Genomic DNA, 26,142 nt, shown 5'->3' with positions numbered 1-26,142 from the left:
AATTTCATCATAAATTTATACAACAAGGGATATTCTTCCAACTTCTGATTGACAGCTCAGTGTAATTATCGCGCGCGCTTCAGGGCACAAGACACAGATAATATAGTCAGCCCTTAGGCATTTTTAATGTATTTTAATGTAATATCAACCTATCATTACTAATATAACACCATATATGGGTAATACTACACGGTTCGTTTTTTATTAAATGAATAAGTTAGGGTAAAATGTTTGGCTTTTTATTATATAGATCGAAACATCATAACCAGCCATTTATTCTTAGTTTAAAGCAATATAATACCGTGCATGGGTATTTGTTGGACTGCCACGGGTTCAACCAAATTCGTATTATACTTGTGGGAATAAAAGGAAAAGCATTCTTCACTGACATCCGATTTTGAGAATGTCTATGGGTATTTCAATAAAAGTAGATTTTAAGTAGTACTCATAGAAGAGCGATCTCCATATACCAGATTTTGGACAAGCGCCCCATTCGCACTACCACTTTAAAATATCATAAATAAATACTTTGTTGATCCTAAATTTTTTTGTTACCAATTTAAATCTAACAAGGATGACAACATCCATAAAAGCGAAGCACTGAAACGGTAGGACAAACGGACATTAACACTTGTATAGTATCTGAACTGAAAAATCGGAACATAAATGTATAAATGTCGAATCAAAATTGTAGGTAAATTAGTAGGATAATGTTTATGGACATACTTACATTTTTGGACTTGATTATAGAGTTGCTTCGCTTATAATATTGTTCTTTGTTGTCCCAGGAATCAATATACCAAAAATCAGATCAAACGGATAATTAAAACACTTGAAAATTTGTTGTTAAAAAAGTAGAAAAATCAACATGTTTAAAATGGATGTACGGACATTCTGGTAATGATTATAGAGTTGCTACGCTTTCTAAATCGTACCCAACTACTACAGGAATCATCATGCAAAGTTTGAAATTGATAGGACAATTCTAACATGCCTAAATTAACGAATAAAAGCTATCTATCTTCGCTTTTAATAAGATTGCAACTTTTCAAATTAAATATCATGTTTATTACATTTTTACGTACTTAATTAACTAAGATATTTTATCAACAAGGTATATTTCACTAATTTGACATTTCAACTAGAGTATATATATGGTTAAACTTTGAGTGTGTTAAAAAGACTGGCTTCTTCTACAGGTAGTTTGTGCTTCCTTCTTGTCTGGTTGTCCGCACGCGCAGTATGCATGGTTGTGGTTTATATTTTTCGGAGGTGTTACAAAAGTTGTAACATGCTCCCCCCTCTTTATGAGGCCAACGAGGCAGGAACTTACAATCATTCAGTAACCTGGATTATCTTTTGTAGATTTAGAAGTTATTTTCAAAAGTCGTCTTCAACATAGTAAATGTTTTTGTTTTCAGGTTTCGATGACAATATGATGATTCAACCAAAATTGCAAGGTAGAAGCTCGCGGAAAATATGAATAATTTGAAGGAGAACTACAACGAACAATTGTGAAGAAGTGGCGCTGCTTCGTATCATTATGATTAGTTTATTACATAGTAAGCAATTACATATTACATATTACAAAATATTAAAAAATGTTAATCAATATCATTTTCTTAATCAAAGGGAAATATTTACTATTTGTATTTAATTGGTAATTGTCATTAAGCATAAAAAATATCAAAAGTAAATGATTTTGTAACTTTAATTTAATTGCAAAAAGTTGATTCAATTTTTCTTTTTGAGTTTTCATTTATATTTAACATATTAAAATACATAGATCACATATTAACAAATGTTTTAAATTACATAAATTTTGTATTACAATTATCAGTGAATTATATTAATTTTGTATCATAATTACTGGCGAAAATGTTTGAATTGTTAAAGAAAATTTATTATTTTTGCAGTACTATGTAACACAATAAAAAATTAAGAACAAAGATAAATAAATGTCGCCAAAATTATAGTATATACGAATTGTTGATTATAATTATAATAAGAATTGAATATCATAATTATTGTTTTTTTTTTTTGTTTTGTTGATTTTCTTTATATTATAACCAAATAAAGTATGACAACTTGGTTATTATATTGATTTTTTTGTTTTGTTGATTTTCTTTTTATTAAACCAAATAAAGTATGACAACTTGGTTATTATATTGATTCGAACAAGTATTTAATTATAAAGAATGGTTTATAATAATTTCTTCAATCGAATAAAGAAGGGATTATTGATTGATTTATTTTTCGATTCTATTAGCCAATTAAAGAATGAATTAACGGCTGACATGTTTTACAACAACTAGATAAAGTTTGAATTATCTTTTTATAATAATTATTCAATCGAATAAAGAAGGGATTATTGATTGATTTATAACTGATTATTAGCCAATTAAAGACTGAATTAACGGCTGATATATTTTACGCGATTTTATAAAGAGTGAATTATAAAATGTTGACGCAATTTTATAAAGAGTGAATTATAAAATGCCTAATTTAGGGACAGGTAAATAATATACCAGCTTTAATCATTTTATAAAGAGTGAATTATAAAATGTTGACGCAATTTTATAAAGAGTGAATTATAAAATGCCTAATTTAGGGACAGGTAAATAATGTGCCAGCTTTAATCATTATTCTTGATTAGGATTGACTTGGGGAGATATAAACACAGGTTCTTGTGTATTAGCTGGCGTATACCTTGTACTTCTTCTTGTATTTTCAGTTTTATTTTTACAACAAGAACAAGTAGCCATAGAGCGGGCGTTGTTATAACAAAATATAACAAATTTTTTAGCGGCAGCGAATAAAACAAGAACTGCGCCAGATATAGCTGAATATATTAAGCCTTTGAGTAATATTTCATTTTCCTCTGGGAAAAAGGATATATTAGAATCGTTTTCTGTGTCAATAAAGTTTAGATTAAACTCGGATATAGTGATAAAACCTTTTGACACTATTATGCCTTCATTAAAATAATTACAACCTTCCGATTTTGTACAGTGGTATACAAATAGGTCGAGTATAGAGATTTGTTTGGCATAAGATATATCTTTAAAGATACATATATCACTAGGTTTTTTTATCATAGAACATGTAGGTTTGTTTTGAGTTATTTTACTTACATAACCATATTTAGCATCAGAGGAGGTGGATATAGTTCCAAATTTATTATCGTCTAATTCTACATAAGGATCAGCAACTAAAATTTTACAGGTTTCAGCACAAAAAGGCAAGGGGTAGAAAACATTTTTATTTTCGAATTTATTAAGGTAATAATAAAGCTTATTTCCATGACGAGAAAAATGTGTTTTATCTTGTAGGGCTGCACACTTGAAAAATTTTGCTGACAAAGGTTTATCTTGATATTTTAGCTCGGTAGCGTAAACAATATTTAGAAATTTTAATTCATTTAATATGGGTGATAATATATTGAACATAGCGTCTTCAGATTTATAGCCTTCCTTAAATTTATTACTTAATTTAGTGGTGTCAATATTAACCATTTCTCCGTAATTTACGGTTCTAGTTAAGGTATATGTGTTTTGAGTGGCTTTAATGTCCATAGCTTTACTATATACGTCAGCCAAAGTTTGGGATTCCGAAATTAGCTTGGTAGCATCAGCCTCCCCTAAGCCAAAATCAAGGAGTTTTTTCCTAACATTCATTTTGGGTTCCTTTTCTATGCAAACTTGGGGTGTAGAAGTACAAAAAGAAGCTATGTCTTGTTCATCCTGTACTGATCTTAACTCTTCATAGGTAAGGTTTTCAAGATCAACGGTACACGCTTTTTCAGGTTCACTTAAGGGAATGTTTGTAAAGTCTAATCTGAGTGTACCTGATACAGACATAAGTATAAGTTCAAGGAGCTGTCTCCTCAATTCATTTAAGGGCATAAATTCTTGTTCTGATTTAGTTGTTTCTGAATAGGCTACTCCAGTGTGTTTTAATACCTGTTCATAAGTGTGCACAAGATATGTTCTATGCCTATTATTTACCCAACAAGCGAGTATAATCTTAATAGCGTGGTACGTTGAAGCTTTAATCTGCATTGAAGATTTTTTCGGCTTATTATAGTGTGTATCTAATTTTCTTACAAGATCAATTACACGCTTAACCTGTTCATTAATTTTAGCCTCTGTGTAAGGGTCTGGGGTACTAGTTTCTGTTGTACTAGTAGTAGTAGTGGAACTATCTTGATTAGAACTATCTGAATCGGAATTACGTTTAACTCTGCCATCAGATATTTCATCTAGAGCGTGTTTAAGGGCTGATTGAATGTTAGTTATATAGCAAGTAGTTTGGCTGGAATCAAAAAAGGGGCTATAGGATTGTTTAACCCTTTTAGCCTCGGCAATAATCTCATTCCATAAATCAAGTGATTTTGGAGTAGAAGAGCTAGGTAAGATTGAAGTAAAAAATGATTTACTAGGAGTTTTTACTTTAATCAAATCACTTATGGCGAGGACTTGTAATGAAAATCCTTTTCTCTCGGTGAATATTTCGTCTACTACTACTAAGGGTGAAAAGTGGGATTTTCCAAGTTTCAATTTTATGTCACCTTCTATATCTGCTTTATCTAGGTGTAGGAGAAGAAACAGCAAAAGGATATTCAGCCATTTTATTTTCATATTGTCTGAAAGAAATAAAAATATGATTTAAATAAAATTAAAATATTTGTTATTGTTTATATAATACGGCTTTGGTAAACAGTATCAAGGAGACCACAAAAATTAATATAATTTTTGTACAAAACATTATACATGTAATGTAAATATTATACGACTCAACAAAATCGTAAGTAAAAGGAATAATTTTTTAAAATTAAAAATTATAATTAAATCAGAAATAGGTATAATACGGCGCTATTGGTATTATAACCATAATAACACCCCCCTTTTTACAAAAACTGGTATTACTATTGGAAAAGGGCGGTAAGTTGTAAGGTAACTTTGTTATATAAACCAATTTATTTAATAGTTATTTTACAGATCTGGAATAATTAATATTTCTATAGAAAAATAATTAATAAGTTATAATAGAGAATAAGTGATAAGAAATATTATTAATATGTTTATGTGATATTAAAAATAAGGGAAGGGGGTTAACCGATCATTAATTTTACTACTAAAGCGTTAATATTTATAGATAACAATGGAAATAAATGCGTACCAATTGTTGCAAAATATGCAAAATTTGATAGTGTTAGGTCTAGACCCAGATAAGTGTCTAGATGGTAACCCTTTCCTATTTTTGCATTATGTTTTAAAACCAGAGGTATTTTTGTAATTTTTATTTATAGGCTATTATATGACGTAGTAAGTAACAATTAAAGTTGGTTAAATATTAAGGTATTAAGAACAATATTAATTTAACTTTTTTTTTCGATTTCTGATGTGAAATTAAAAGCAAAAATTTACTTTATTAAATAATAATACTAAATTAGGGCGTTTAAGGAACCATTAATTGTTGTGTGTTGAAAAACAAATATTTTAATATTAATAATTCGTAGGATTTCGAGCCGAAATTAAACGATGTATGTGGAGTGGGGTTTAACAACGCCGTTGTGAAGCAGCTTGAGCTAGGAGATGAAGATAGGTCTTATCCTTTATTGATAGCCTTGACTTTCTTCGCTACATATTCCTGCATCATCACTTTTTATTTGTTATACAAAGGTATTTTTTAATATTACATATTGTAGAAATAAAACAACAAATTTTTATTTTATTTTTTTATTAGCATGTTTGGCTGCATTTTTTGTTACATTTATACATTATAATTATGCGACAATAATTTTTACAATCGTGGATGCATAATACATAAGGTTTAGCAAGTATGATTGCATGATATATTATACGTTTACAATAACATTTTTGCAAGTATGGTTGCATAATACATTATAGGTTTATATTGTATCAAAATAAATACGTAGGGAAATAGATCCTTAAAAATCTTTTTGTGCATAAGTGTCATATTCTACTTATTTAATTAATAAGCGCAATTTGATTCTTGAAATAATAATAAAATAGGTTATACTCTAATGCAAGCAAAAAGTTTTATTTGATCTATAATTAGTGCTACATTTAGCAAAACTTATTATACCAATTGTTTAATGTGTAATTTTAGTCAGTATGACAACTAAAAAGTTTGATAGGGATTCTATATTTTTAGTCTGTATGACGACTAAAAGTTTATAGAAAATTTATATTTTTAGTCTGTATGATGACTAAAAGTTTACAGAGTTTTCACATTTTTATGTGTATTTTTGAATTTTAGTCAGTATGACAACTAAAAGGTTTATAGGGTTTTTTATATTTTTAGTCTGTATGACGACTAAAGGTTTATAGAGATTTTATATTTCTAGGCGACCAAAAGTTTTTATAATATCCATATTAATCCGTGGGCGTAATTAAGGTTATTTTATTATTAACTATTTAAAATGTTGATTGCAATAACAACAGCTCATTTTACAAAAACTTTTCATAATCATTTATTGCAAATGATCCATCTTTTAAATAGATTTATTATCATATAATATGCATATAATATTTTACAAAATTTTTATAAGTACAGATAAGTAAATATAACATATATGAATATTTAATTATGGGCTTTTCTTTTTTTATTGGTCATGGCTGCTCCCGCTGGTGTAGGACCGGCTGCAGTTATGGATAGAAAATGTTGTATAGCTTGAATAAACCCTTTTTCATCTGATATTTCTTTCGTTATGACTTGGTTGTTTAAAATATTTGTCATTAAATTAGCGAAATCTGCGGCTTGCTCAGAATCGGTTTTCTTTCCAAATTCTGGGTCATTGAGGGTATTATTCAATGTTATCGTGATGTCTTTAACCACAGAAAGTGCGGCATCAGCGTTTTCTTTGCAGGATTGAAATCCAGTGTCTTCACATTCCCGAAAAATTTCGTTTTCAGGATTTTCAATGTCAAAGGCATGGAACATAATGCTGTAATTCGCTGGCATGTATTTTTTACACATATTTAGTAGCCTAGTTGTAGCATTTAAAGTTTGTTCTTTGTCATTAAGAGTATTTTGAATTGTTTCAACTTTAATTTCTAAGTTCTTATTATCATCTGCAATGTTTTTTATTCTTTCTAGCGAATGAGTGTACTGATTGTCCTTCATTGTATAATTTGTTAATGATTCTTCATATTTCTCCTGTAAGGATGTAATTTCAGGTAATATATCTGTTGAACTTTTAACATTGAGTTTTCTCATAATTCTGGTTTTAAACTTTTCATCTTGATCTCTATCATATTTCAGTTGATCTAATTCTTTTTGGACAAGCTCTAAAGTAGAGTTTTGGTCATTTTGTTTGCTTATTTCTTGCCTAGCAACATGCAAATCATTTTCCAATTCAGATAAAGTTTGGTTTTGTACTCTTAGATTTTCTATTTCTTCTTTTAATGATTGTATGGTGTTTTCAAGAGTTTGTTTTTCACATTCAAGTTGCTGTTTTTCGTTGTCGGGGAGTGTACAGCTAAAACTAATATTTGATATCTTTGTCATTAATTTGTTAGACAGGTCATCAAATTTATTAGCAAGCAAATCTTGAATGGTTGGTTCTGTATTAACCGAGAGTACTTTGTTTTCAACCATTTCTGTGTCTTCTTCAAGGTTAACATAAGAATGTCCCGCTATTGTTTCAGACGGGTTAACAAATGAAAGTCCTGCTACTTGTTCTAATGGCTGAATATAATGATATGGACTAGTCAATGTTTGGGATTGTTCTGCAGTAGATGTTACATATGGGCCTGATATAACCATTTGTTGAGGCTGATAAATTTGTTGGTTATAAAGTGGAACATTTTGTTGAGGTGGGACATTTATTTGAGAATGGGAAATTGAATTTGAGGTAGCTACATAAGGTGCTGACGTCACATGAGAGACAGCAAAGCTACTGTGCGGTGCTACAGAGACCGCAACATTAGCCGCAGGTATGGTTACAGGTACCGTGGTGTTAGTACACACTGTAGGTACAGGGCTAAGATCCCTTAAGGAAGGGATTGTTTGAATGTTATATCGCTTTTCATACTGATCAATTAAGTGGGGTGGTAATGGGTATAACTTATTGTTTCTCAGCCAATGAACGCAGTCTGTATTGATTTCAAATCTGAAACCCTCTTTGCCAACATAGCGGTGGCTTTGCATATAACTGATTTTTAAATGAGATTTACATTTGTTGAATAAAGCAAGATTCATTAAATCAATGGAACAGATATTGTGCATAAAATATGCAATCGCCGAACAATTAATCAAAGCAAAGGTTATTAGAAGGGACTGAGCTGCTATTTCGGATTTAAACCATTCCTGATAAACATAGTAGCCGTGCAAATACACGATACCAGTTCTGGCGGAATATAGGTTTTCAAGTTCATCGCAAAGGTTGCGGCTTAAATGTGCTAACATTACAAGAATTGTGTCACTAGTTGTTACATTAAATGAGGTACAATTAAAAAGGGCATGTTTAAGTTTGGTAAAACAAGATTTTAGTACTTCGTCGCATTTAAAAACTAATTTTTCAATCAGATGTACAGAACGAGTAGTATGGGGTTTTGTGTAATAAGATTTGCTTTCCAGGGACTCAAGGTACACCACTTCGAGGTGTTTTTCATTCGAAAGAAAAGGGGAAACTTTTTCATACACAGTTTTTATATAGTCAACAACTATGTTCGATTGGGTATTGCTGGGCAAATTAAATCTCGATAGAACATCTTTTTTATCAACAATCTTTTTTCTAAAATGAAATACATTGATATCAAATAAGAGGGATGAAAATACTACTTGATTTTTTCCAGCATTTTTTACATGGGCTACAATTTGTTGGGTGAGAGCTGTTAGATCATTAGGAGCAAGGTTATACTTTTTTTTGACTATGAAAAAATTGTTGCTTAAGGAATTGGGAAGTTTAGCATTGTGCTGGCTAGATACAAACATACCGCCAGTTTTTGATATTACGTGAAGCGTGTTAGCCGAGCACAGATCAGGCTCGGCTGCAGGAAGGGACAAAAATATTTTATTTCGGTTTGGGTTAGTAGCTATATAAGGGTCAACCGGGGAATCCTTTTTTTCTTCTCGGTAGAAATCTTGATGAACTTTTGGGCTGTCCATGGGGATTCCGATGTTTGTTGGCGGTTGATTCATTTTTAATTCCTTAACATGAAAAATATTGTTTTAATATGATTTTAACTAAGGATTGTGCTATGTAATATTAAAACAACATGGAAATATTGGTCTAAAATGATATAACTAGGGATTTAGCTATGTAAAGTTATTTAATGTCATTTCAGGTTTAAACAGTAATGATTGTGCTATGTAATATTAAAACAACATGGAAATATTGGTCTAAAATGATATAACTAGGGATTTAGCTATGTAAAGTTAATTATTTAATGTCATTTCAGGTTTAAACAGTAAGAGAAAATTGATGGTGCAGGGTAAAGTTGATACGGCGAATGATTTACCTGCGAAGCAAACCAGTATTGAAATGAGCGAGTTGTCTGTTCCTACTGTGAAGGAAGAGGGAGCGAAGGTGAAATCAGAGCGTACCTGAATACAATTTTAATTTTATTTAATTTGTATAACTTGTATCACCCCTCTTTTTCTTTTGATTTGTCCTAATTTAATTTAATATTAAGAGTAAGGCTTTTTAATTATTTTAATATATGAAAAAAAACTTTTAGTTCTTTAATAGCCATATAGCAAGAATGTTGGATGTGACTTTTTCCTGCCGCGACAAAGAGTCGTGTGTGACCGAGTGCCAGGCTGTTCTGGCACAAAGGACAGCCGAATATTTTGTTAAGTCTGAAAGTTCTTTAACCTCCATTATTGACTTATTAAGGTAAATTTATAGTATTTAAAATTTAAACCACTTCAGTACAAATATTACTTATTAAAGTTTGAATTGAAATGCTTAAATAAGGCGCTGAATTTTGTTTAATAATATGAAATGAGAAGAAAAATATATTTAAATTGTCCATGTACATGTATATATATATATGTATGTATGTATATATATGTATGTAATTTTGCGTCACAAAAAGGGGTTGTTGTATTTCATAATGTACCTTGACATTGGCGCTCCAATAAACGTAGTGCGCACTCGAAAAACCGGTAATTTTATACCTAAAGGGTTGGAACTTTTTGGGGTTTTTATTTCAAAAATATAATTTATGTACATTAATGTGCAATTTCTATTACTTTTTCGCGATTTTTTGGTATGTTTTTGAGCATAAAAACACTATTTACTTGAAAAATCAGGAAGATAGTATTTTATGAGCGCACACTTTATTGTTTGTGTGAGTAGTGTAAAAACATTGACCACTTTTGAGATTTGAATTTTCCGATATTCACGAAACCCAACTAAAAACCGTTACAAATTGTATACAAATATAAGACCATATCGATCGTTATGGTAATGTGTAGACAAATACTTTTCTGAAATATTTATTCCATATCTGCGTATTGTGCAGACATAAAAATATAAAATAATATATCTTAATGCAGATTGGTTATGTAATATATATATTTACATCTGTCTTTATATAGATATATTTTTTAGATACATATTATAAATTTACGTATTTTTTAAGGGAAAAAGAAACCGGTGATGAGATCAAGTACAACAAGATGAATCTGACCTCGGATACTAGACAAGCGGTCTTCAATGCTTTATTGGGATTCAAGGTGAGTTTTACCTTGTATAATTCTTCAATATTAGGTACAATCTGCGATGTTTTATGGAGGATGGTCGATCCTGAAAAATAAGAATATTTTTAGGGATTTTTATATCCAATATATAACTTGTTATGAAAAAGTTTTTAATAGTTAATTTTTTAGGAAACTTATGGACTCGATGGACTTGCAAGAGATTTTTATATCCAATATACAACTTGTTATGAAAAAGTTTTTAATAGTTAATTTTTAGGAAACCTATGGACTCGATGGACGTCAGACTTGCAAGAATGAAGCTAACGGATGGTTACTTCTGATTGTTTTTGTACTTTCATGTTTCTTGGTAAGATAATTTACAAAACACTTTTACTGGCTTCAAAAGCAAATACTTATAATTATTATTTTACTTCATAATAAATAATTAATAAGCATTTTGTTGTGTAAATATAAAAGATGCGGTATAAGCAAATAAAAACGTTTATTTATGTATCACAAAGAATAGAAATTTGATTTAGTTTAATTGCGTAGATAAGAATCAATTCCGCAAGCAAAAAAAGAACCTTGTGAACGAAAGGGGAGAAAAATTTTTCATTCAACGGCTAGGCGAAACTGTAAGACTCAATTATCTTGCCGCAATCGCGGACGTGATTAGTTACCCCCCTTTTTTATAATGTTGGTAACATAATTTCCTAACTAAGTTTTATATATTATTTATGGTACATAACAAAGAATAATTTTCAAGCCTTTATTTTCTTACACACACAAAGAAGTTTGGGAACTAGTTGTTTAACAACAAAAGATAATATACTAACAAGTTAGAAAAATAGGGTCTAAATAATTCTATTTTTATTTTAATTTTATTTAGGTTTCTGCAGTTGTTTTAGCAGCTGTAGGTTTCAGCCTGAAGAGATGTAAGGAGTACTATCAAGGACGGGCTAACGAGAGACGCAAGAAGAAATTGGAACATATGGAGCAGGGGAAAACATTGTTACAAAAACTCGAGCATATAGATGCGAAAATCGAAAACCATAGGGCCGCGTCCACTTTAAACAGAAGTTTCAAGGCTGAGTCGGTTAAGCCGGAACATTTGTTAGACACCGATTCTGATTCTAAGGAATTGGTGGAGTTTGACCACCAATGGAGACTAAATAAAATTAGGGCGCATTGTTATGAACAGAAAAAGGCTAATGAAGGTCTTGATTATAATTTTGTATCTACTATGTGCGATGACCCAGTAAATCCTGTAAGCAAGGACAATGTTAAGGACAGTGTAAATGACAATTAACTTAATGTTTGAAATTAGTAACCTGTTGGTAGGACTTTTATATGTAGTGGTTAGTTATCATTTCCGTTTTTGCTTAGATTCTTTCATTGCTTAACAAACCCTTATTGTTTGTAGGAAAAAATAACTATTAAATGTTAATTTGATGTAAAGGTAATAATAAAATAATTGTTTTGTAATTGACGTTTTTCTTGTATGTCAATCATTAATTGTTATCTATTATAAAAATGTACAACCTATTGATATGTTATTAAAATTCATTACACGTAATAAAATTTAAAAATAAAATAATATTGCAAATTTGTTTTTAACTTGCGGAAATTGTAAAACGTTAGTAGGGATTAGCTTAACCCGGATGCCAAGCCTAGTAAAGCTAGTTTTTATGTTGCTTTGTCATGCTATTTCGTGCTAGGTAGAATATCTTGTTTTGCACAAGAAGGTGTTCTTATTTTTTCCGCAAATTGTTTAATTTACAATATAAAGGATGGAATTATGTGTAAAATAATTGGTAAAAGAATTTGCATTGGCTTTAGAACTAATATACTTGTATAACGATTTAAAATACAAAAACACTAGTATAATGACGTAATACTAATATTTGGTATATAAGTCTTTTTAGCCAGTTTTGCAAAACATTTGCAAAAAATAATATACGGCGGTCCTGCATAGCTTGCCCTGGCACAGAAACGCCTTTTTAGAAAGTGCGTACCGTACCGGATAGGTTTACCACTAAACCATTAGGCTAGCTATGGATGTACTACAAATTTTTACACATTATGTTTGATAAATATCGTTTTAGCGTATTTTAAATATATTTTAATAATTACCTTTTTATGTTTTTGTAGTTTTTTGCCTTTATACAAGATAGGTAGGACACGGGGGTATTCAGGGTTCCTATAATATTAAAAGATTAACATTAAAGATTTAATTGTTCTTTTTTTTTTTTTAAAAAGACATTTTTCAACATGGAGAAAAGATTTCATATCAGACATGAAGATGGTTGTCTTTTAAAATATAACAATATAAAAATTGAGCGAAAATAATTTCCGTCAAATATTTACCTTTAAGTCTTTTAATAGTATAGGATGTGTGTTATTTTGATGATATAACTCGATGAATGCGTTATCCTTCCGTCTGAAAGAAAAAGGCAATTTTAGAAAAAATGTTTATGAGGTTTGATAATTTCTACAATTATTTTTTTTATTAACATTCAGAATAAATAAACCATAAGTCACAATTTTTGGGATATTATGTACAGTAGATATAATAATAGGATACATACTCATAAATATCTTAGTATGGAAAGATACATACAAAGGGTCTTTAATAAAGGGGGAATACATTATATAGTAATATACACATAAATATCTAGTATGAAAGACATTTTTCTGTGTAAATAAAGGTAAAGGAAAAGAAAGAGATTGATTTCTTTATTCCTCTAATATAGTTTCTAAATCATTTATGCTATTTTCATTGTTATCTAAATCGTGATTTTCGTTACTGTATAATTCATCCTCGCTAGATGAAGAATCTAGGTAATTTGGTTCTTGGAGATCTTGGTTTTTATTTTTATCTAAATTCCTCGGTTTTAAAACTGGTATGTTAAACAGTTCATTTATATTTTCATATGAAAGCAGTTTAAAGGCTTCTGCCAATGATTTGTCAATATCGAGTTTAGAAAGTTTATTAAAATTAACCTTCTTTAAATCGCTTGCGTGACGCATAACCACTTGACCGGAAATTTGATTTTGAATATGTATTGTTTGATCACTACGGTCAACAACTTTATAAGGTACAAGGCCAAACAGTGGCTTATATTTAAAACCGTAGCTTTTGTCGTTTAATTTGGTAAAAACAATATCGTTAATATGAAAACTATGGTCTATTCTATTTTTATTTCTCTTATCGGAATTGCGCATTTTGTATTGAACTACTCTATCTCTACAATCTTTGATTAGTTGTTGGACCTCTAATTTATATTGTTCTGAGTATAGATTTAAATTATCATTCAACACATACTGAAAAACGTTTTCGGTCGGATCCTTAAATTCACCATCCATTATTCCATCTAAAGAATTAAATTGAATATTATATGGTGACAATTTTTCATTTAAAAAGGGGATTTTATTTAGCATTGCGCAACTTATAGACAATATATGACTAAGATCTAATGTAGTATATTTTTCTCTATAAATTCGCAACATTTCATTTGTGGTACGGACGGCGCGTTCGATAAATCCACGTGATTTAGATTTAAGGATTGAGCTGTTAAGAACTTTAATATTAAGATTATTAAAATAATTCATTATTAACTTGCTTTTGTAAATTGAAGCATTGTCGCTAATAAATGAAGCAGGTATGTCATGTACTGAGAAGTAGTTACTCAGGCAGTTCATAATAGCTCTAGATGTTTTAGATTGAAGAATATATATACTAGTATACGTTGAGTAAACGTCTTTAATTATTAGCAATGCTTTAGGGTCTTGTTTTCTAACCTTATTTTCAAAGGTAGGTAGCTCGAGAAGGTCAGAATAAATGAGCTTATTAGGAGAATTAATGGAGTTGTCAAAGGTAGATCCTTCTTTTAGGCGCAAAGAGTTTGGCTTATTCTGAATACAAAGTAGGCAGTTAGCAGTTAGATTATCACAAATGAGTTTTGCTAATTTTCTGTTATTGAAATAATAATAATTGTTTACATAATTCCAGAGCCTTTGATTTCCCATATGCATCAGCGAGTAATGGATAAAGCAAATGTAAGGTAAATATAGTATTTGAGGTAGTAAAATTTTACCATCTATAAATTTTATTGTATGAGGGAGGGAATCAGGGCAGTTTTTTTCTGCCAGTTGTAGTTTTATAAAATTTGGCGTAGACAAATACTCTTTAAATTTATCTGAAAAGTATTTTCCTACGTTGGGAAATTTAGTATGTACTTTTTTTATTGAATAACCTTCTTTTTCATTGCTGTTATTACCCAAAATTGGAAATTCTGATATAGTTAGGTAATCATCAGTATAATAAGGCTTTACACTATTATTAAAAGTTGAAATTTCTATAGGACAGAGGCGCGACCAAACATCAGCCAAATTTTGTTTGTCTGTTACATGTATGAAATATAACGCCGTACCTTTATACCAGAAGTATAATTTATTAGCTAAATTATCAATTTTGACATTTCGTGATGAAAACTTATGTCTTGTTAATACTCCTTTGACTACCATTGAATCTAACAAAAGGTAAGTGCATTTGTTAGTAATTTGAGGTTCATAATATCTTAGGCTAGCATATACACTAAAAATTTCTAGATATGCTATACCTTGTTTTTCTAAACAACCTAAGGGAATCGCTTTAGAGTAAAAGCTAACTATTTTAACCAAATGTTTGTTCATTTCATATGTGTTATTTTTAATGATATTTATAAAATAGTCTTTAAATTCTGATAATGTCATAAGATTAGGTCCGAAGCGTAGCACAGTTTTTTTACAGAGAATGCTGGTTGTTTTTACATTCAATCCATAAATTAAGGAATCATGGAGTAAGAAACATATATCTTCGCTATAATTTCCGATTTTAATTGTACTACAGGGTGTAGAAAATACTATATTTGTTTTAAACATTTTTGTACACCCATATAATAGGTAATACAAAATATGATCATTGTTAATCAAAAAATCAGTATTTAATTGCTGAATTGTTTTACAGAAAACTTCCTTATGTAGCGTAGACAAACATTTCTTTTTATTGGTATAAGGCATGAACTCTACAAAATCGTAATCATAGAGATTTAGGATGGTATATAAGTGTGTCATGGCGCTAGTAAAATCTTCTGGAAAAGATCTATGATTAAGTTTTCTCGCTGTTTTAAAAATACTTTCTATAATGTTTTCATTTAAACATATATATTCTGTATCTTTAGGATAGGGATGAATAATATTGGGATCAATTTTGTGCGAATTAATAGGGAATTTTTTAACTCATTCTGACATATTGACATTCAGCAGTACTGACCCTATACTATAATGTGACGCGTCTGTTAGTAAGACGTTAACACTGTTTTCACTAGGGACATCAATAAACCTTTCGGTTTTTGATAATAACTCTTTAATTTTAGAAAAAGCTAGTTTAGCTTCTGAATCATAAATAAAAGGGTTTAATTTTTTATATAATAGATTACATTGTTCATGAACAGAAAGGGGAAAAATAGATCTATAATAATTTATTTTGCCTAACAAGCTTTGCATTTTTTTCAAAGAATCAGGTTCCCCTAAAGTTGTTATTTCATTAAGTTTTTTATCAGGACAAAGGATTTTTCTATTCTTAATTTTATACCCAAGAATATGAATTTCATCTGAACTATCTAAATCAAAAGCAAGTGTACATTTAGAAGTTGAAATTTTTACTCCTATCAGGTGTAACCTGTTTAAAAGTTTTTCTATTTCTAAAATATGATTTTGTAATTCTTCCTCTGATTCAGAATATAAGATAATATCATCCATAAAAATAAGCAAATTTTGAATAAAATCTAATTGACCATTTTTGTCTAAGTGCAAGTATTTTTGCATGGTCTGAACGAGGTAGGACGGCGTTTGGCAGAATCCCGTAAGAGCGCGTTTCATTATGTATGCTGCTTTCTCTGTCAAAACATTCATCGCCCCAGAATCCATGCTTTCTTTGTCTACCTGAATGCTATAAAAGCATTTTTTCAGGTCAATTGTGGTTATATATTTAGATTTTTTAATGATTGGGCTTAACAGATTTTTGTAATCAGGGAGTGCGGCACTTGTTCCCCCAAAAGCAGCTTCATTGCTGTATTTGGCATCTATTATGATGCGAGGCAATTCTGACTTATCTTCGCTGCGGCTAGGGACAGTAAAGACAGGGTTGCCAAATGACATGTGTGGGGGAGCTATCTCAGCATACCCATTTTGAAGAAGTAGATCAAAGAATTTATCGACAGCTTCTCTGTCTGTTGCTTTAAGGCTATAAGGCTTCGTATTACGATATACAGGGCTGGATAATTTTACTGACATTTTGGGTATAAAAGATTCATTGAGGGACCCGCAATCAAAGGTATGTTTTGAGTAAACTTGCAGATCATAAATTAAATTAGCTATTCTTGATTTAACCTTTTCAAATTGGCATGTAATTGAATCTTTTATATCTTGTACTGTAGACAACTTTGTTTCTAAAACATCTGAGATGTTAAGTCCGATGTCTAAATCATTTTGAAAAGATTGAAAAAACTCATTTTCATCTATTACATTTTGGGATGGTTTAACCTCTTTTTTTATTGTTTTATCTATTTTATTAATAGTTGTATATTTGTCAGTATACAATACCAAAATATGGGAAATTAAGTTATTTAGCAAAAGGGTTTTATTCAAGAATAACAGTATTTGTTTTGATATAAAATTTAGGGGTAAGACTGTCATAATATCATCCAAAGTAAATTTAATATTTATCAAAGCTATCCAGAATTGTGTATAAAGGTAGGCTAATAATGGAAAAATAGAATTAAAGCAATTCTTGGAAATAATTTTTTCAAAAATAAAAATGGCATTATTTTTATTATTATTACAAGGTTGTTTTTGCTTTTCTATTAATGTAATAGAGGAAATTTTGTGACTAACTGGGATATTTAGTTTATTGGTAGCGGTGATATAAATATCATTATTTTCTTTAAAAGTTTGCTTGTATAGCAAAGGGCTAGAAAAACTGTTTTTAATTTCATAAGAAGTGTTTTGTTTGTTATTGACAATCTTTCCTTAATTAGTTTTTGTTCAAACGGAAGAAACGTTAAATGGTCGTTAACTTTAACTTTAGGGGCTAATTTTCTGTTGTACTCCAGCCTGGCACTGTTTATGCTATCGTCATATACTATTGTAACACAGGCTGCCTTAATAAAATCCCTACCTAATAAGAAGCAATTATCAATAACATTGTCAGTTACTAGGACGTCCAAGACTATATCACCATAGTTTGGGAGATAAAAAGGGATTCTGAATAAACCATAACATTTTATATCATGGCCAGTTACTGACTGAAGGGTATTTTTAGCCTTTTTATAAAAATATTCCTTATAATTAGGGATTAAGTGTTCTAAATACTCACGGGATACGAGATTAGAACCTGCACCACTATCAATTTCGAACAGTAGTTTTGTATTGTTATGATAAATTTCAAAAATATAAGGCTCTAAACCAGTTCTATGATCCACTTGTTTAATGTAATCTTTTGAATTTTTCGGCGCTTTTATTAGGTTACTATAAATACGCTTTAAAGGGCCGCTAAAATGTGCAGGTTTAAATCTAGTTTTGGAAGATTTGCATTTCCTGTTCAATTTTGATTTTTTAAATTTATTAGGAATAGTATATGTTAATTTACTAATTATTTTTAGTTTATACAGTGGGAATAAGCCTAACATTAAACTACTGGCGCATATTATATTAACACATAAAGCAAAAATATATATTGCTATTTCAGGGTTTAATGAGCAGACGCATAGTAGGAAAGGTATTAGATAATATAAACCTGTTTGAGAAATGAATTTAAAATTAATTATAATATTCCAAAGGTTAGAACACATAAAAGATGTCTTTCCTATAAACTTTGACAGGGAAGGTTGTATATAATTCTTTGTGAGATAAGAATTTTTATTAAAGGGAGCATTTGTAGTAGTATATTTCACATTTAAATCATCTTTTTCCATGAAAAGTGTTTGTTTTGTCAATACATTACTACTTTCTGTTATATTTGTATTTATTAATTTAGATACATTTGTAATAGACGCGGTTTGATTAGATAAAATATCTGTATTGGCGATATTGTTATCGTTATTTTCGACAAGGACGGATTTATTTAACATAATATCTGTATTGGCAATATTTTTATCGTTGTTTACAATTAAACCAGATTCCATATCTGTGGTGACGATATGATTCTCCATACAATCTGTAACAGGTTTTTTTGTTATATTTGTTATTAATATCTTCATTATCAGAAGAGGAAGAAGAAAGATAGTCAGTATCATAAGTATTAAGTTTTTTGCAACGTTTTCTTATGTGTTTACTTCGGATCTTTTTAACTTCTCTAAAAAATTATTCTTTACACAAGCATCTACAGGGTGATTATACATATAAAATCCAGCATCTTGACAATTGGGACAAGCAATTGGAATAGGTTTCACATTAGGGAAGTTTGGACATTTAGTGTCAGTGTGAGCCTTATCTCTACAAAGGAGACAAAATTTTATTTTCACATTCTGAAGATTTGCTACTCTAAGGCTATCGTTAGGGTTAAAAATACATTGACTATTTTTATGTCCTATCCTTTTGCAAATATCGCATTTTAGGGAAGCTTTATTTTGATAGCTGTTTAACTTAAAAACATTCTGTGGGCCATAATTGCATTCATCATCACTTAGGTGATCGTAAAGATCTTCTGCGCAAATGTCTACCTGCTCCCAGTCTACATCGACCCTTTTAACGACGTTTTTATGTACTCTAGACTCTTTAGAAAGAAAACTGTCGATCGAAGCTTCGTGGGTGCGCAAAAAATTTTCGAAAGCTGCAAGGGTAATTTGGCCATTTTGAATGGCAGCGGTTGAGTTGAGAAAATGACGTAAGCCGTAAGGGATGTACTTGTATACCGCACTAATAATTCTCCTATTTTTTTCTTTTTCAGAAATTATAGCATCAGAAATATTTTCTATATATCTTTTGTATTCATACAAAATAGACATAATGGATTTAGAAGAAGGTTTAAATTTTGCAAAATTTTCATCGATGTCTAGCATATTTGTAATAGACCCATTGAGAAGACGATTAAGTTTATTTAAATATTCGCTAGTAGGGAGATCTAACGGGTTACCCCCAGCCATTTCCAATTTTTCTTTGATTTCCTTAGATATGGACATGTGAATTAACATATTGTATTCACATGGACTAAAGTCCGAAAGATCAAAACTATCCAACTGATTTAAAAAGGCTTTAAGCCCTACTGTTTCTATGGACATCAATTGACGATGGATAACCCTTTGTTTTTGGAAAAGTTTATCTGCATTATACGTGTTTTTTCTATTTGCTAAGAAAGGGGGCTCAAGGTTGTTAAAGGTTTTACACTTTAAATGAGGGGCGTTGTAAGTATTCTCAGTGTTTTGTGCTTTAAAGATTTGTTTTATTTGTTGGCTAGTTTGATCTAATAGTAATTCTTTGTTTATTCTATCCAACCCTTTAGCCTTATTTATATGGTCCTCTATTGAAGAGAGAAGTTCCCTAGCATGAATTGTGGATAATCCCGTAGGAGATAAATCTCGTTGGTTTGACCTGTAGACGGGAATATCAGTTGTAGCGTAGCGATAATTCTGAGGGCCAAAACTAAGTATAGGGTTTAGGCTAGGAGGGGGTTGGCTGAAATCATTCCTTATTGCATTACTAGAACCAACCTGCAGGTTGGATATGTCACTTGCCATTTTGTTAAAACTACTTACAATTTCTCCCATATTATTTTTTAAAGCATTTAATTGATCTTCATTATTAGAATTGGAGTTTTGGGAATTAACTGGTGGAGTAGGGGCCGAAGGGACTAATAAAGGTGCTCTAGGTGTGTTTCTTACAAATCTTCGTCCGAAAGTTCTCCATCTATCCCTCATTCCTATAGAACCTTCGTCATCGCTGACGTCATAATCTCTGTTCCTATCCATGACTTATTAAAAGCAGTATGTAGCCTTAAATATTTATATGGATTTAGGGATGAATTCAAAACGGATATTTTTGTTAAAAATATATATTTATAATAACTGACAAAATTTAACATACAATTATAGCAGTATGACGCTATGTGTAATATGTAAAAAATCGTACAGAATTATATAAATTGAATTAGTTTGACAATAACTTTTACAAACAATTATAGCAGTGTGATGCTATAGTACAATATATAGGTTAGGTTATAAAAGGGATTTGTGACTTTAGATATGGTATATTAATTGAATTAGTTTAACAATAACTTTTACAAACAATTATAGCAGTGTGATGCTATATTATATTGTGTAAAGGTTAGGTTATAAAAGGGATTTGTGACTTTAGATATTATATATATACTAAAATGAGTCTTTTTATGAGGGACTGAGTAAGGACAGTACCCCGCGGGAAAAAAAAATAAATTTTTATATAAAATGAATATATAAAAATTGAATAAAACTTACCGGTTCGAAAAAGTCGACGGTGGCTAAGCCTCCATATTACATTTTTACGTACTTAATTAACTAAGATATTTTATCAACAAGGTATATTTCACTAATTTGACATTTCAACTAGAGTATATATATGGTTAAACTTTGAGTGTGTTAAAAAGACTGGCTTCTTCTACAGGTAGTTTGTGCTTCCTTCTTGTCTGGTTGTCCGCACGCGCAGTATGCATGGTTGTGGTTTATATTTTTCGGAGGTGTTACAAAAGTTGTAACATGTTTAAATTTCTACCTTCTCTGGGTGTTTATATCTCATCAGGTGATAACCTCCCTAAAAGTAAAATATTTAATTCACATATAAATTTGGCTTTCATTAAACAGAAATCTTGCTTATTTTTATACATTTAATGTTTAGGATTTTATGAGCATTTGATGAGTCTTTGCTATTCCTAAATATTTTATTTTGTTGTGCTGGTGTAAATAATGTGTAAATTGGCTATTGGTAGCTATAAAATCCAAGCATTGCATCCAGCTATTGGTAATATCTTCATAAATATAATAGCCTCGAATATGCCTATGAGTACGGGATACACCACAAGATCTTACTTTAGTGTATCTCTGAACAAAACATTGCTTGTTAAGTACAGTAATTGTTTTCTCGTATTCATTCGAATCCGGTGGATAGGAACCGGTTCTCATCCATACGAAAAAACTATGTCTAGCACCGTATTATATCCAGCTTTCTACAAATATAAAAATGTACAATCATAAGATTTAAACCAGTTTTTTTAGCCGGTGCCTCCGGCACCTCGGGGCTTAAAAAAACTAGTTTTAATCTTATAATTGTACATTCTATATATTCGCGGAAAACCGTTTATAATACGATGCGAGAAATAACTATTCCCTTTTTTATGGAATTATGGGGAATAGTTTCCTACTATGATACTAATAAGGATTTACCATATACATTCTTTTCAAAATTTTCTTATATGTATAGCATTTTTATTGTAAGAAAACTTTTTTTCCACTAATCTTAAAACTGTCAGTAATGATGAACAGTAATCTTTCCTGGCGTTTCTCCTGACTATCCAATTCATTCACAAAGTGTTGCGAGAGTTGAAAAGATAACAAAAGATGTTAAGAAAGCTTACAGGTGAGATCAACAGCATTCTATCACCCTAGCTACAATGAAATTAAAAAGAACAGAAAAAGATTAAGCTTCAAAAAGCATAATAAAATTATAGAGTAAATGCTTCAATAAAATATTTTTTTTTTATATAAGTTATTCTCCTATTATAACTTTTAAAGTCCTGATTTCTGCACTGATTTGAAATAGAATAAAGGTCTAGCTGTATAGTTTTAGGACCAAAAAAAACGATTGCAGCAATCTATAACAGCATAGGCTTTATCTTAACCTGATTAATATATTAAAAATTACATCAAGATTTATGGTGTGCAGAGTTATAAAATTTAATGTTAGATTAATATGGAAGAAATACATTTTCAGATAAATGGCAATTAAAATCCTTATTAGTATTATAAAAGGTAACTACTTCACTATCATTAAAAAGTTTTGTTAAAGGGAGTGTGAACGTAAAAATTTCTCATCTGATTATCAAATCTTAACATTTACTAAGCACATTTCACTACACTGATCAACCAAAAACGTCCTATTAACAAAAATATCCAGGAATAATGCCTTGATTTTATGGTATTTTGAGAGGGAAAAAGGAAAAAACAGGGAAAATCTGAACGTTTTTGATTCTTTATAATGTTTGTAAGGATATTTAACTTGTCATATATAGTTGAAACAATTTACTTACTGTTAAGGATTTATTTTATGCTATAAAATTGCCAATTAGTTTTTTATAACGAAGTAATTAGGTAAGATAAGACATATTTTAAATTCGTATTATTAACAAAAAAATACCTCACTGTCTACAAAGGGTTGAATCTCATAGGTTATTTAAAATAATAATATCCTTTTTTATTGTGTTGGACAATAAATAACCCACTTTGGAGAATTAGTTTACACTTTTATCAGACTGTTTATAAAGAAATATTGCGTCTTTATTATTTACAAATTTGTAATTAAAGGTGGGCGAGAGATGGACCATCTAAAGTTAATTGGATAATAATAAAAAACCTGTTTCTGGCTTTGTTATTGTATTTGGTTTTCAATAAAAAATATTGCTTATTTTATCAATTTCTAAGTAACTATACATTGGTTTAAAGCAGGATTATGTTAAAAGTCAGCTTAACTGTTAGGAAAAATCTAGAACTATGTGAAAAAGTTTAATTTTAGCTATAATGGGAGGAAAAATCAATTTAATGGACATTTTATATAATACGGAAAATTTCTTCCATTCCCTGTACCTTATAAAAATCCTTGGAAAAAGCCGTTTTTTAACCCATTAGTGCCGAACTTCCCCCCTGTCGTCAGAATCGCTTCAAATTTTAAACTCAGCTTCCTTAAGGGATTGTAAGACATTTGTATTTTTAGATTTTTTGATTTGTGGCATACCAAAGAAGTTTTTTTTTTGCGTCGTTTCCGACGCATTCGGACTAATCATTTTTCCCATGCGTCTATTATGTACCATATCGGACTAATCATCTTAGGCTTTTACTGTATAATCTATTAGTTGCTTCGCCCCTAACCTCTAGGGTGGGTGGGGAATGTCAGAAAAATAGCATAAAGCCATCCCAAGATATTTTTAAAGCTTTCCTGATAAGTAAAACCAATTCAGACCCGAAATTTCTATAATCTTTAGCTTCAGACAAAAACCTTACTACTTTATAGTATGGAACACTATACTAGCAGCGGTTACGCCCCTAGAGGCATTAAGGGACCCTTGGGTTGGGGGGGAGTCAAACACCCTCTTTTACTTACAGTTTTTAGAGAAAAATTGATAAAAAAATTTGAGAGGGGTTTATTATTTTCTAGGGGTGATTTCTCCTAGGGCGGTTGTGGTACTCTCCCCCAAAATAGTTATAAACCTTACCAGGTCCTATGAGAAGCTACCATGTAAAGGAGAACAATATCGGTTCAGTGGTTAGTGAGATCCCTTTGTACACACAGACACATATATATAGAATGTATATCCTGTTACTTTATTTTAAGGATGTACATAACACAGATACTTTACAATCAGTGTCTGTCTGTACGTCCATTCGTCTGTATAAAACAATTCAGAATATAATTATTTGGTACTAGTAGCTACGCCCCTAGAGGCCTTTAGGGGCACTTGAGATGGGGAGAGGTCATTGAATTCAACAACAATATTTTTGTTTTAGATTTAAAAAGAATTAATTTAATTAAGTTAATTCTTTTTTTTGTGTTGGCGATTTCTCTTTGGTTTTTTTTTAAGGGGCTATTTCTCTTTGGAGGGTGGTGATACTCTCCCCAAAAATAATTATAAACCTTACCAGGTTCTATGAGAAGCTACCATGTAAAGGAGAACCATATCGGTTCAGTGGTTAGTGAGATCTCTTAGTACACACAGACACATGTAGAATGTATATCCTGTTACTTTATTATAAGGATACATCACACAGATACTCTAGAATCAGTGTCTGTCTCTACGTCCATTCGTCTGTATAAAACAATTCAGAATATAATTATTTGGTACCAATGGCTACGCCTCTAGAGGCCTTTAGGGGCACTTGAGATGGGGAGAGGTCATTGAATTCAACAACAATGTTTTTTTTTATTTTAGATTTAAAAAGAATTAATTTCATGTAGTTTATTCTATTTTTTCTTGTGTTGGTTGTTTTTTTTAAGGGGCGATTTCTCTTTGGAGGGTGGAGGTAACCTCCCAAAAAATAGTTATAAACCTTCCCAGGACCTATGAGAAGCTACAAAGTAAAAAAAGAAGCATATCAGTTAAGCAGATACACAGAGAGATATCCTATCACTCTATTACAATGCTTTAGCTAAGAAATATGATTTTGTCGACAATTATATTGAACAACCCAATACATGACAAACCCTCGCCCCCCCTCCCAGCCCCTGTTAGTCCCCAAAGTTTAATAATAACTTTTTCTTATTTGTTGTCTTGCCAACTTTGGGGAATTGTATTTGTATTTTGATTGGTTGGTTTATTAAGTTAAGTGTCCAAATGTTTCAACCACTAAATGTAATCTACAGAAAGATTTTATGGTATAATAGCCCTGAGTAAGTACATCAATTTATCGGCCATTGACTTATTACTTTAGATCCCTAACAAATACATTTCTTAGTTGTAGTGTAGTTGTTAATTAATTGGATGCAATTGTGTATATACAGACAGACCATAATTGTAGAGTATCTGCGCTATTTTCATGAATCCCTTAACAGCTAGGCTACAATAAAAATTACAGAAGTATAAACATATTTACAGTCTTTAATTGGCTGTAATTTTGATATATAGACAGACATACATACTTTCCCTAGTTGTAAGGTAGCTATTATTTATTTGGATGCAATTATGGAAATACAGACAGGTGGACGTACAGACAGACCCTAGTTGTAGATTATCTGTGCTACTATTTTTATATCCTTAAAATAAAGTAACAGGTTATTGTATGTCTTTGTGTGTGTATCAAAGGACCTTGCTAACCACTGAACCTATATGGTGCTCCGTTACATGGTAGCTTCTACTAGGTCCTGGTAAGGTTTATAGCTATTTTGAAGGAGGGTACCACCCCCATCCCGAGAGAAATCACCCCTAGAAAATAAAAAAAAACAAAATTAAAAAAAAACTTTTTCTTTAAAAAATTGTAATTGAAAGAGGGGATTTGACTCCCCCCGCAACCTAAGGGCCCCTAGATGCCTCTAGGGGCGTAGCCGCTGCTTGTATTGTATTCCATACTAAAAAGTAGTAAGGTTTTTTGTCTCAAGCCAAAGATTACAGAAATTGCGGGTCTGAATTGGTTTTACTTATCAGGGAAGCTTTATAAACACCTTGGGATGGTTTTGTGCTATTTTCCTGAC

General features: G+C 30.6%; 2 protein-coding genes across 2 annotated transcripts in view; one reads left to right on the top strand and one right to left on the bottom strand.

Moving 5' to 3' along the window:
• Nucleotides 1-26,142, bottom strand: part of LOC145304367 (xyloside xylosyltransferase 1-like) — a 28,180-nt gene that overhangs the window by 431 nt on the left and 1,607 nt on the right. Inside the window, exon 5 of the mRNA XM_080146233.1 lies at nucleotides 21,463-21,501. Coding sequence (XP_080002359.1) covers nucleotides 21,463-21,501 — 39 coding nt within the window. The remainder of the gene's footprint in view (nucleotides 1-21,462; nucleotides 21,502-26,142) is intronic.
• On the top strand, nucleotides 9,735-11,987 carry LOC145303804 (uncharacterized). The gene is made up of 4 exons (XM_080145424.1): nucleotides 9,735-9,868; nucleotides 10,620-10,713; nucleotides 10,955-11,044; nucleotides 11,567-11,987. Exons 1-4 carry the CDS (start codon nucleotides 9,735-9,737, stop codon nucleotides 11,984-11,986), a joined length of 738 nt encoding a protein of 245 aa, XP_080001550.1. The 3' UTR covers nucleotide 11,987.

The sequence above is a fragment of the Acartia tonsa genome, chromosome 13 (assembly GCF_053477335.1).
Source record: "Acartia tonsa isolate MP-2025a chromosome 13, ASM5347733v1, whole genome shotgun sequence".
In the NCBI taxonomy this organism is placed as follows: Eukaryota; Metazoa; Arthropoda; class Copepoda; order Calanoida; family Acartiidae; genus Acartia; species Acartia tonsa.
Note: the sequence above shows the minus strand (reverse complement) of the source record. Positions and strands in the feature narration are given on the sequence as shown.